This window comes from Chenopodium album, chromosome 4 (genome assembly GCF_948465745.1).
Source record: "Chenopodium album chromosome 4, dcCheAlbu1.1, whole genome shotgun sequence".
NCBI lineage: Eukaryota > Viridiplantae > Streptophyta > Magnoliopsida > Caryophyllales > Amaranthaceae > Chenopodium > Chenopodium album.
The window spans coordinates 65682994-65693989 of record NC_137837.1 but is presented as its reverse complement, the minus strand read 5'-3'; the positions used below and the strand labels follow the sequence as shown (position 1 = coordinate 65693989).

At 33.9% G+C, this 10996-nt stretch overlaps 1 protein-coding gene across 1 annotated transcript; it reads left to right on the top strand.

Moving 5' to 3' along the window:
- Window positions 1-5138: 5138 nt before the first annotated feature.
- On the top strand, window positions 5139-10785 carry LOC145629207 (organic cation/carnitine transporter 7-like). The gene is made up of 6 exons (XM_081681753.1): window positions 5139-5299; window positions 6866-7134; window positions 8001-8238; window positions 9067-9592; window positions 9676-9878; window positions 10295-10785. Exons 2-6 carry the CDS (start codon window positions 6866-6868, stop codon window positions 10544-10546), a joined length of 1488 nt encoding a protein of 495 aa, XP_081537879.1. The 5' UTR covers window positions 5139-5299; the 3' UTR covers window positions 10547-10785.
- Window positions 10786-10996: the final 211 nt, after the last annotated feature.

Below are 10996 nucleotides of genomic sequence, written 5' to 3'. Positions count from 1 at the left end.
ATTTTTATTGATTATAACTTATTTAAACTTATTCATCATTATATATATTTTTTTCTTAATAAGTTATTGATTTAAATTTAGTTAATTGTTGAAATACCGAATTGAACTTATATTTATTAAACTTAGTTTATTTTAATGTTTTTTTTTTTACCTTTCCATGTCGATGAAAATCTATAGTTAAAGTTTGGCTTTATAATAAAAACATTTCAATTAAAATTAAGTCAAGATTTTTTTGAGGGGCTTTCATCGGATCTTGCGGTGGAACACCCAGTCTAATTTTTTTTTTTTACCATGGTTCCTCCATTCGAGAGGAACGTGTCTCCCTCGAAAGAAAGGGTTTTTTCTCCTTTGAAATTAAAGACAAGGTTTTTTCGATCTCATTCGAAAGACAATATTTTTCAATCTCTTTTGAAAAGACAAGGTGTTTTCTGTGCTTTAAGTAGTATCAGGTTATGTGGGGCTACGATTGATATTGGTTACTCTGATTCAGGATAAAAAATTGTCACAAGAATTTTCTCCTCCAAAAATTATGAAGCAACAATGGATCCACTCAAAAAGTTGTATGAGAATATGCCGAATTGTTATATCTATGTAATTGGATTCATAGTCCTTCTCTAGTTAATTCTTGCGTTTTAATTCATTTTGTTAAATCTACTTTCTTTGTCGTTAATAATCAATTGTAGATGCCTAATGACTTCAATAAATGAAATTAGTGTCCTTTAGGACTTCTTTCACAAAAAAATAAAAATAAAAAATAAAGTCAATATAGGGAGTAGCATTGATTCCATATTAGATTAGTTGGGGAGGATCAAGGAGTGGAGGGACCCTCCATCTCCCCAGAAATGACTTGTGTTCGATCCTCATCCACCCCTCCTGTAATAGGAGGGACACCCCCATATCTCACAGTGAAAAAAAAAAGATTATATAAGTTCTAATGAGATCGGATAAGTTTAGTTTAATTAATAAGTTCAAATAAATAAAAATAGATAAGCAAAGCTCACCCGAACTATAGAGCATAAATATTTGATTTAATCTATTTTTCACAAAAAAAAAAAAAAAAAAAAAACCCGAATAATATTATGGTGGACCCGAAATTCCCCTAAAAATAAAAATAAAAATTGGTGGACTCGAAATTCTACAAGTGCGCAAGTGGCTTTGTATTGAATATAGTGACCCAAATATTAAATAAAGTAACCTTAATTTTAACATAGCAACCTTTAATAAATTTGTGTGATTTTTAATATTGTTGCAAACCTGAAGTATGACGTTATGATCCTAAATTTAACATAGGGACCTATATTATAATATTGACCAGTTTTTTTTTATAAATAAAACGACCATAGTAACTATTCTATTTGTGGTCCACAATAAATAAATGTGAATCAGGTCTATTTAAGAGTTTGTAAAAAAAAAAAAAAATTAATTACGTTGGTGAATTCATGGTTAAAAATATCAACCCTAAGTCATCGCCGTCAATACATTTGGATCGGTTTGGATTGAATTCGGGTCAACTTTTATTAGATCTAGTTGAGGGAGGGAGGGAGTACAACCATGTCCCATAAATCACTTGGCGTAGCAGTACAAGTAGTCAAATTGCTTTTTGCTGTTGGTTTATTGCTGTAGCCTTTTCAACCATGATGACATCCCTTGATTTACAATAATTATAACGAATTATGGGTGATGATTAATTCCTGCCATGAGAAAGAAGACAAGATATTATTAAAGTTTTTATTTTTATTTTTAATTTTATAACTTTTTTAGTTAGTTTTTTAAAAAATATTATTTTATTTTGTGATATGTGGAATAGATAAGAATATTGACTGTGATTATTTTTTGGTGTTCTACCCATTTTCCCTTTGGGCTAATTCGGATCTGAGATCAATCCTAGGTGATTAGGTTTCAATCCCTTCCTAATTATTTTTACGGGGGATCGAATTCGGGTCTTTCCTATGAAATGTAGTCTCAATTATCATTACACCAATTGGTATATTGACTGTGATAACGAAGTATATTACTTTATATAGTTAATACTAACATGAAAAAAAAAAAAATAATACTAACATGAAAAAAAAAAAAAAATACTAACATGATTGATTATTTATTTATTTAGGAAGAATTATGGCTTACGTAAAAAAGGTAACGTTATTTAATAAGAGATGGCATTACGCACGGGTCTTCATTGTCCGATATAGACATCAAACCAAATCTGAATCTATGGCACCTATTGTCATTTTGTATTTTTGTGGTTCATTTGACTAAGGTTTTAAAGATGCCAATTTACTTGCATTTTCACAAATAGTAACTTGTAATTTTGGATTGGTTTCTCAATTAGGTTAAACATAACATAGGGTTTGTGGTTTGTTTGATACAAATTGTTTTACAATGTTACTCCGTATTTCTTATTTGATCATATGAGTAAAATTTTGGCGAATATTTGTCAAAATTCTTCAAAATTTATGTCGAGACTAACAAGATTAAATTAATAGAGAGACAATATAATTGTTGTTTGGTTTGCACATTTTGTTTCTAAGAACTTGCAGATTAAGTTGGAAATACATTTTTTTTTTTAATTCCGTACATTCACGCATCGATTGAGTTTATTGACCCATGTTGAATAATTTCTTAACGCGTGTCATACACATTAGTGTTTCTTTACATATAATGCATCAAAATCTTAAAATAACGACTCTTGTTGATTTCTGATAACTACAACTTTGATTAATTAGAAGAGCTATAAATAAGATTTTTTTTTCTTCTAATACTGAGTAGTCTATAATGACAATTGTCAAATATTTCTCTTTTACCGTGTATTATTTTATTTTGGGAAATTCTCTTTGGTAAACTCCAACTTTTCCATTTTCTAAGTGGTAAACATTCTTAAATTTTATTATCAATGGTAAACCTAAATTATTGATTACCATTGATAAGTGTTATTTCCTTAACTATAGTTAGTTTTTTTTATTTTTTTTAATTATATTGAAATTATTAAAAAAAAAAAAAAAACCAATCCCTCCCCCAACCCACTGCCCAGCCCCTCCCCCAACCCAGCCCCCTCCCGGTGGCCGGAAAACGCCGCCGACCTCTAGCTCCTCCCTTTCCTCCACCTACGACACCTCCACTCTCCGATCCCCGTCGGAATTGGCCCCCCTCCCTTCCCCTCCCGCCACCGCGAAACCCCATGACCAACCCCCATCTCGTCGGCAAATGGTCGGCCGTCTCCCCTATCCCCCGAAAATGGCCGGCCAGCTACTCCTAACCCCAAAAACCACCCCTAATTGGCCCACTCCAACCCCAAAAATCGCCCACTCTCCCTCGAAAATAACCTCTCCCCACCACAAAACCCAAACCCGTTTCCCCTACACCACGACCCTCTCCCTGTCGGAATCGGCCCTCCTCCCTGTCGGAATCGGCCCTCCTCCCCTGACCCCCACCCCGGTTCGACCCCTATCCCCTTCGCCTCCCCGAAAACCAGCCCCCTAAACCACCTAAAAACTCAAACCCGATTTCTGGGTTTGGTTTAAAAACCCTAAACGGGGTTTGGGTTTTTGTGGTGTTTTTGGGTTGGGTTTAGTGTTTCTAGGGCGGCGAACAGAGGTTGGGGGAGGTCGGCGTTTCTAGGGGTTGGGGAGGACGGCGCACCGATGAAGGTTGGGCGGCCGGTGCGCCGGCGTGGGTGGGTGCAGGGGAGGGGGAGCTGGCAGTGGGTGGGGGGAAGGGGTGGTTGATTTTTTTTTTTTTTAAAAAACAAAAATTAGTATAATAATTAAATTATTAAAAAAATAATTAAAAATCCAACTATAGTTAAATGTTATTGTTAAAAAAAAAAACCTAACTATAGTTAAATTTTTAATAAAATATAATAATTAATGGCACCACTAATAATTATAAAAAGTTTATGAGTACCAAAGATAATTTTAAAAAACTTTGTTTACCACTTAGAATTTTATAAAATTGAAGTTTACCAAAGAGAATTTCCCTTTTATTTTTAACTCTAATGATTGCATACATCATTTGTGAATAAAAAAACTCCTACATTATTAGCACGTAGCATGATGTTATTCACCTAACAGTTTAACACCACTAAATTATCAAAACATATTCTTATTCGAAGTATATGTTGGATTCATCTCTACACTTTTCAACATCAAATTAAAGCTCAGCAGCTTTTACCATACAAGTAAAACAAGTAAAAAACATTATCATTTAAAAAATTGGTAGAATTATTTTAATATATACGCTAATTTAAAAACATCAGTTGATTAGAACGTTTATTTCTATATACTAGAAACAAAATTAATCAAAAGTCAAATTTGTGTCTTGGATACATTGAATAGTACAAATTGATGGGCAAGGTGAGGATGGAAGGAGATCAATCTTAATTAAAAGTTACTTTTAATGATTATTACTATATACTATCTTGCACCTTTTGAAAACCTTAATTTTCAACTAGAGGTGATTCAATGCATCTACTTAATTAAAAAATTGCAGGTTTGAGCAACCTTAATATAGTATTTAGTTCAAAACTTGATTTCGACCTAAAAAAAGCTCGAAAAGCTCGTTTTGGCCCGTCATTGTTTTGCAGGTCTTGGGCACAATAATTTGTACTAAGGCTTCGCTTGACTCGATTATTCTATCACGCCTTCTTCAAATCCACCTCATACACTACTTAACAAACACTAGTACTTATCTCACCATATTAAACTATAGAAAGATATAATTACATTATTTTCTCAGTCTATGATTCCTTCATTATCTCCACGTTAAACATTTCGCAAAAGCTGCTTCAAAAGCTCCTGCAATACATAGTCATAATCACTTCACACACTCCACTAATTGACAGGTAACAACTGCCCCAATCGCTGATAGATGACAGCTACTACAACGGCTAACAACTATTAAAAATTCAAAAGCTAACCGTTACAGTTACTAATTTTGCCGAACAGGGCCAACTAATTTTCCCATTAGAGCTCTACATTAGAAATTACTAGATCAATTTAGAAATAAGTAAATCATAATAATTGTTGTTTGAAGGGGCGACAAATAGGAAAAACCCACATGACATAAACGAAAAGATACCACCAATCCAACGTTTTTTCTCGAATAATAATTGAGATTTGGGATCTTCCCCACTAAACTAGGCCTTTTAAATCCAAACAAAAATAATTAAAAAAAAAAAAAAAAACATCAAAACTAGTATAAGAGTGCCACATACCCTCCTGCTTGCTTTTCACCTCTGCGTCTGTTTCAGCCGTTAAAATTTATCCCCATCACCAAAAAACTTCAACAATTTCATACCCAGGTTTGTTTTTTCATGTTAATTTTCAAATCTATAGTACTAATTTTATGTTCATTCTTTTAATTAATTAAATTGCTTGCTAATTATTATAACATGTACAGTTATTTTGACAAGCAGGGTTCTTGTTTGCATAATCATAATTATGGGTTTAATTTGCCCTGTTTCGGCTACTATTCTTGTTGACTTTAATTTTAATTTTCTGGGTTTTGGATTAATTGAGTTTTTACTACATGGGTATTGTTTATTTTAATCTTATAATTTGATCTTGAATTGGGTTTTGTTATGGGTTTAATTATAATATGATAGTGCTAAAAATATCATCTTTATTGTTTAGATTTTTGTAAAATAGTATTAATACTATCTAAACATCTCATATATGGAAGGAATCAATTTAATTATTGCGGAATTGCAGGAAATTCCATGTTTTTGAGGAGGTTTATTGGTAATCTTCTCTCATATGGGTAAATTAACTTCTGTCACAAATGCTTCTGGATCTTACATGATGTTGCTAGTTTTGTATGATACGGAGTATAAGTTAATTTTGTTCTTATGACCGAAATTTCGAGTTTTTGAAATCAATTGTGATTGAATCAATGATTTGATGATATGATGGTGGTAGATTATAGTCAATGTGCCTGTTTCTTGCACAACTTAACTTCATTCATAATCTGGGAAAAAAATCAAACTTGTTTTTGATGTACCTGTATATTGTACAACTGGCCACGTTGACCGTCAAGCAGACTGATAAACTCCTCATTTTTTGTTGGTTTCTTTTTTTGTGGTTTGAGACTAATTTTCATTGATCATCTTGCTTCATATTTTTTATTGCTTACAATAAAGAGCACTGCCAAGAACTAGTCTCATGACATAATTCCCGCGATTATGTGTCTGCATGGTAATCCATGGTTCTACCTTAATACGGAGTATTTGTCATTTAACTGTTTTTTCTTGTTCCATGTGAACATGTCTCTTGGATATCAATGCAATGTCACCTTTTGCTTTTGGCTACCTATGATATGAAATATTACTTGCAAATTGTAGATTTGAATAAGATAGCAAATATTTCTTTTGTATGATCTACATCTTAAAAGATGCATACAAAGTATTAAGATTTGGATTGTGTGGTTGTCTTTCTTGTAAAAAGTTTTTCCTGCCACATGTGAAAGTGATAAAATGCTACCTACATGTTATTGTGCGCTTGTTTCAAAATTATTATCTTGATTTGTTCCAAAGGGTTGCTATATGGTGTGATTAATATTTTCGAGTATCAGTTGATGTCATTGTTTGGTAAGTGACTTTTGATGAAAAGGGTAGTTTGGGGATACCAATTAAATATTCAGTACTTTATATTAGTTGTATTTGTATGTGGAATAAGTGTGATATGAAGATATTTGTCGCATTCTATGATGGCAAATTCCTTTCTGTTGAAATGTTTATTGCATTTCTATAGTGGCATTACGAGCAATTAATCTAGAAATTACTCATGTAACTAAAATCATGTGGGACTGACTGCATTTTTGGCTCTATGGAATATTTTGTAAAACAAATTAATCTTTGTTTGTCTTTTAGATGGCGGATCGGATGGAAATGTATAGCATGGATGACGCTCTTTTGAGCTTAGGTTTTGGGAAATTCCAATCCTTGATTCTACTTTATGCTGGACTAGGATGGATTTCAGAAGCTATGGAAGTGATGATTCTTTCGTTTGTTGGACCAGCTGTACAAACTGAATGGAATCTTTCTTCAGAGCAAGAGAGCCTTATCACAACTGTAGTGTTTGCAGGCATGCTTGTTGGGGCATATTCTTGGGGTCTAGTTTCAGATAGATATGGAAGAAGGTACACGTTGTAGTGCTGTGAATTCTTCCCTGGTATTTTAGTTTATTTTATAAACTTTCCTAATTGCAGAGACATACACAATCAGCACTTAAATGCAATCTGAACTTCCCTTCCTTTCATGTCAATGTTCTTTAAATTCTTGGTTATATGCGTGATCGTTCCTTGTCCTCCCTCTTCTTGGTTCTTTAGGCATTTTATGTATCTTCTCGTCTCTCCTCAAAAGCTCATACCAACTTTCAATAGCCAAATAGTTATGTGCCTGAAAATTGAAAAATTATGCTGAATTCCCTTCAAATTTTCACCTTTTCCTGATCCGTAGGTAACGCATGCCTTGGACATTAGAAGTGATGCACTCATGTCCGGCATCGTTTCATATTCGTTAGAAAATTGTAGTATACAACAATTATATACATAATTAGATTTCTGTATATGGAAAAAGAAACTTTTCATATAACAGTAGCAACCTTATACCAGAGGTGGGGTGTGGGGAATCCATAGCTTGTTAGAATGTTAACATGAACATTTTCTCTATATAGAGAAACCTTTTCCCTGAAGTCTGGAGCAACTTTTCCTATTTGGCTTTTTCATTTGGTCTAGGCCTCTGGGCTTGAGCTGGCTCTTCCAAATCTGATAGTAAGCTGCATATAAAGTAGTTTACTTGATGCAATTAGTACTTAGGGTTGGCAGAAGACAGAAGTACACCTGCCTGTACTTCATTGACAAACACTTTTTGAATAGCATTTACAATTTTCTTTCAAGATAGTGCTCTATGTTTTTTTTTTTTTTTTTTTTTTTTTTTTTTTTTTTTTTCCATAAACATTCCAAGTTCTTTTGCTAAATGTGCTCTTTTATTTTTTCACTTCCAGGAAAGGGTTTTTGGCTACAGCGATGATTACTTCCATAGCTGGTCTTCTAAGTGCAGTTGCTCCTAATTACATTACATTGCTAATATGCCGTTGTTTTGTTGGCATTGGTGTGGGAGGTGGTCCTGTATTATTAGCTTGGTTTTTAGAGTTTGTGCCTGCACCGAGGAGGGGCACTTGGATGATTATTTTCCAAGGGTTTTGGACTATTGGCACAGTCATAGAGGCTGGCATAGCATGGGTATGTTACTGGTTTTATTATGATTTTTGGTGCTAATTAAGTTCTGTATACTTATACCATTAGTTTTAGGAGAGTCTTGGATTAAAAAGTGAGGTTTTAGGCAAAAAGTTGTTACCTACAATATCCAATAAGCCTTGACAATCGTCTGGAATGTCTTTATTTTCTTGTCTGCTACTGTTGTGGATAGTTGGTTCAATAAGAACTTCAAGGATAAAGCTTCAAAAGCCATAGTTGCTAAGGCTACCTTGAGTATCGTTTCTTATTTCATCCTTGGGAAGAGAGAATAGGGATTTTTAGTGAATAATCAAGAAGACCAAATAATTTGGTAAGGTAGGTAATTAATGCTATTCATATTTAGGGCTAGGATTGAATTCATCAGCAAACTAAATAACTAATACAACTATCCTTTGAACTGTACAGTAATTTTCCATGAGTTCATCTCTATTGCTTAATTTTCCTAGTAGTGTTAGTGTCTTACACTCTTACCTTAGTACTTTAAACTATTTTTTTTTAATTATGTACATGCTATTGGCTCTGTAATAGATCAACCGTTCTCTAGCCATCAAAAAATGTGAAACAGATTGCCTATGGTCTCATTTGCTATTTATATTTAGTAATGATTATATTAACTTGTTTTGTAAAATAGTTTGGAAAGCACATTCACATGTAGATCTTGGTTGATATATAATTTATTCGATAATTCAGGTTGATATGTTGGCGGGTAATCAGTCCTACACGTATCAGCCACTGTGTAATTGTGTATACCACTAGCTGAATAGTGCTGCCTTCTTTTGAACTGACTTATGTCCTTTTTCATTTGTCTGGCAGATTGTTATGCCAAGGTTGGGATGGAGGTGGCTGCTTGCTTTCTCAGCAGTGCCCGCATTTCTTTTGCTTGTCTTTTATTTTGTGGTTCCTGAATCCCCAAGGTATTTGTGCCTGAAGGGTGACAAACAGGGTGCCATGCATATTTTGGAGAATGTAGCGAAATTTAATAAATCAGCGCTGCCAACTGGTGTTCTTTGCACTGATGTCGAAATTGAGCAGTTAAGTGGTGTTCCTCCAGAGCGTAAACCATTGTTACCAAGTGTGCAAGCAGGAGTTGCACCTCCTCCCAATCAGGATGATACTACCACGGGGATTATTCAATCATTGTCAATGCTTCTTTCACCAAAATTAATTAGGTCAACTTTGCTCTTGTGGGTAGTATTTTTCGGAAATGCCTTTACTTACTATGGTCTTGTACTGTTGACCACCGAATTAAACAAGGACAGTACATGTTATTTAAGGAAAATTGGCTCACCAGATTCTGCCAATGTAAATTACAGAAATGTCTTCATTACTAGCTTTGCTGGTAAGTTTACTTTGCCAACATGATTAGCCTATCCTTGTATAATTTTAAGGATTCTACTAATTTGCTACTTTCAATTGCTGCAGAGATTCCGGGCGTTGTCCTAGCTGCTGTCATTGTTGATAGACTTGGTCGTAAAGGTTCCATGGCAGCTTTGCTCTTGTTAACTTTCGTCTTCATGTTGCCACTGATGCACCATCAGTCAGACGGTCTAACAACGGCTTTGCTCTTTGGAGCTCGAGCATGTATTATGGGATCCTTCACACTCATGTTTTTATATGCTCCAGAGGTAAGTCAACATAATATATGCCTATTTTTCTGCAATATTGTAGTCTAAGTATTGCTTATAAACTACACCAATAGCTTTATATTAAGCATTCTTTAAAAAAAAAAAAAAAAAAATTATTTTTAGCAATCATCACACATTCACACCCCTGTTTAGAGGTTGAAGGGTGAATAACAAATATGGTAGTATGTGGAAATCGAACATAAAGTGGCATTCTTAACTAGGGTAATTAACGCTACATGCAAATCTTAACTAGGATGTTAGCCAAGGCAAGTCCATATTACACCTCTGTTGGAATCTGCAAACCCTTTCCCTTCCCTTGATAATTGCTAACTAAATGCACTATGAGTTTTCTTCTTTCTTTAATAAAACCAATTGTGTGATATAAAAGATATATTTGTTGTACATTTCAAATGCAGATATACCCAACAGTTGTGAGGAGTACCGGTGTTGGACTTGGGAGTTCGATGGCTAGAATTGGTGGAATGATTGCCCCAATCGTGGCTATTAGCTTAATTCATGGATGTCATCAATTTCTTTCCATTATCCTTTTCCTTGGTGTGGTATTACTTTCTGGTATTTGTGTCATGTTGTTCCCAATCGAAACCATGGGTCGGGAGTTGACTGATAGTTTTTTCGACAGTAGTACATATGAAAGGCTAGTTGCCTAAATCTAATTGTAATTTATGTATTTCATATCTTTCTTCTTCGTCGTGAAAGCCAATGAGGTCGTGGCCTAGTTGTCAAGACTGAGGTCTTGGACACATTAGGTTCCAGATTTCAATTTGTTGTCTTGTCTCTCCTATTTATTCTATGGATCACTTTGTAATGAATTTTGATCTCTTTGTACTGATTTTTTACATCTATTATATCCAATAAAAAAGAAAAAGAAAGAATATCTTCGTTTCTAGTAGTAGAAGCGTTATCGATGAATGACTTGTTATGTTTTTTTTTTTTTTTTTTTTATCTCCATTTGAATTTTGGAAATTTTTTCCAAGATTATGTTGTACTTAGAAATATCATACTACGTATTTTATTTTTGAGGGCCATAAATGAAAGGTTCATTGTCTCGACTTGCAAGATTGTTTTGAAGAAAGTTGCGGTTAGTGCATTAATTCAGA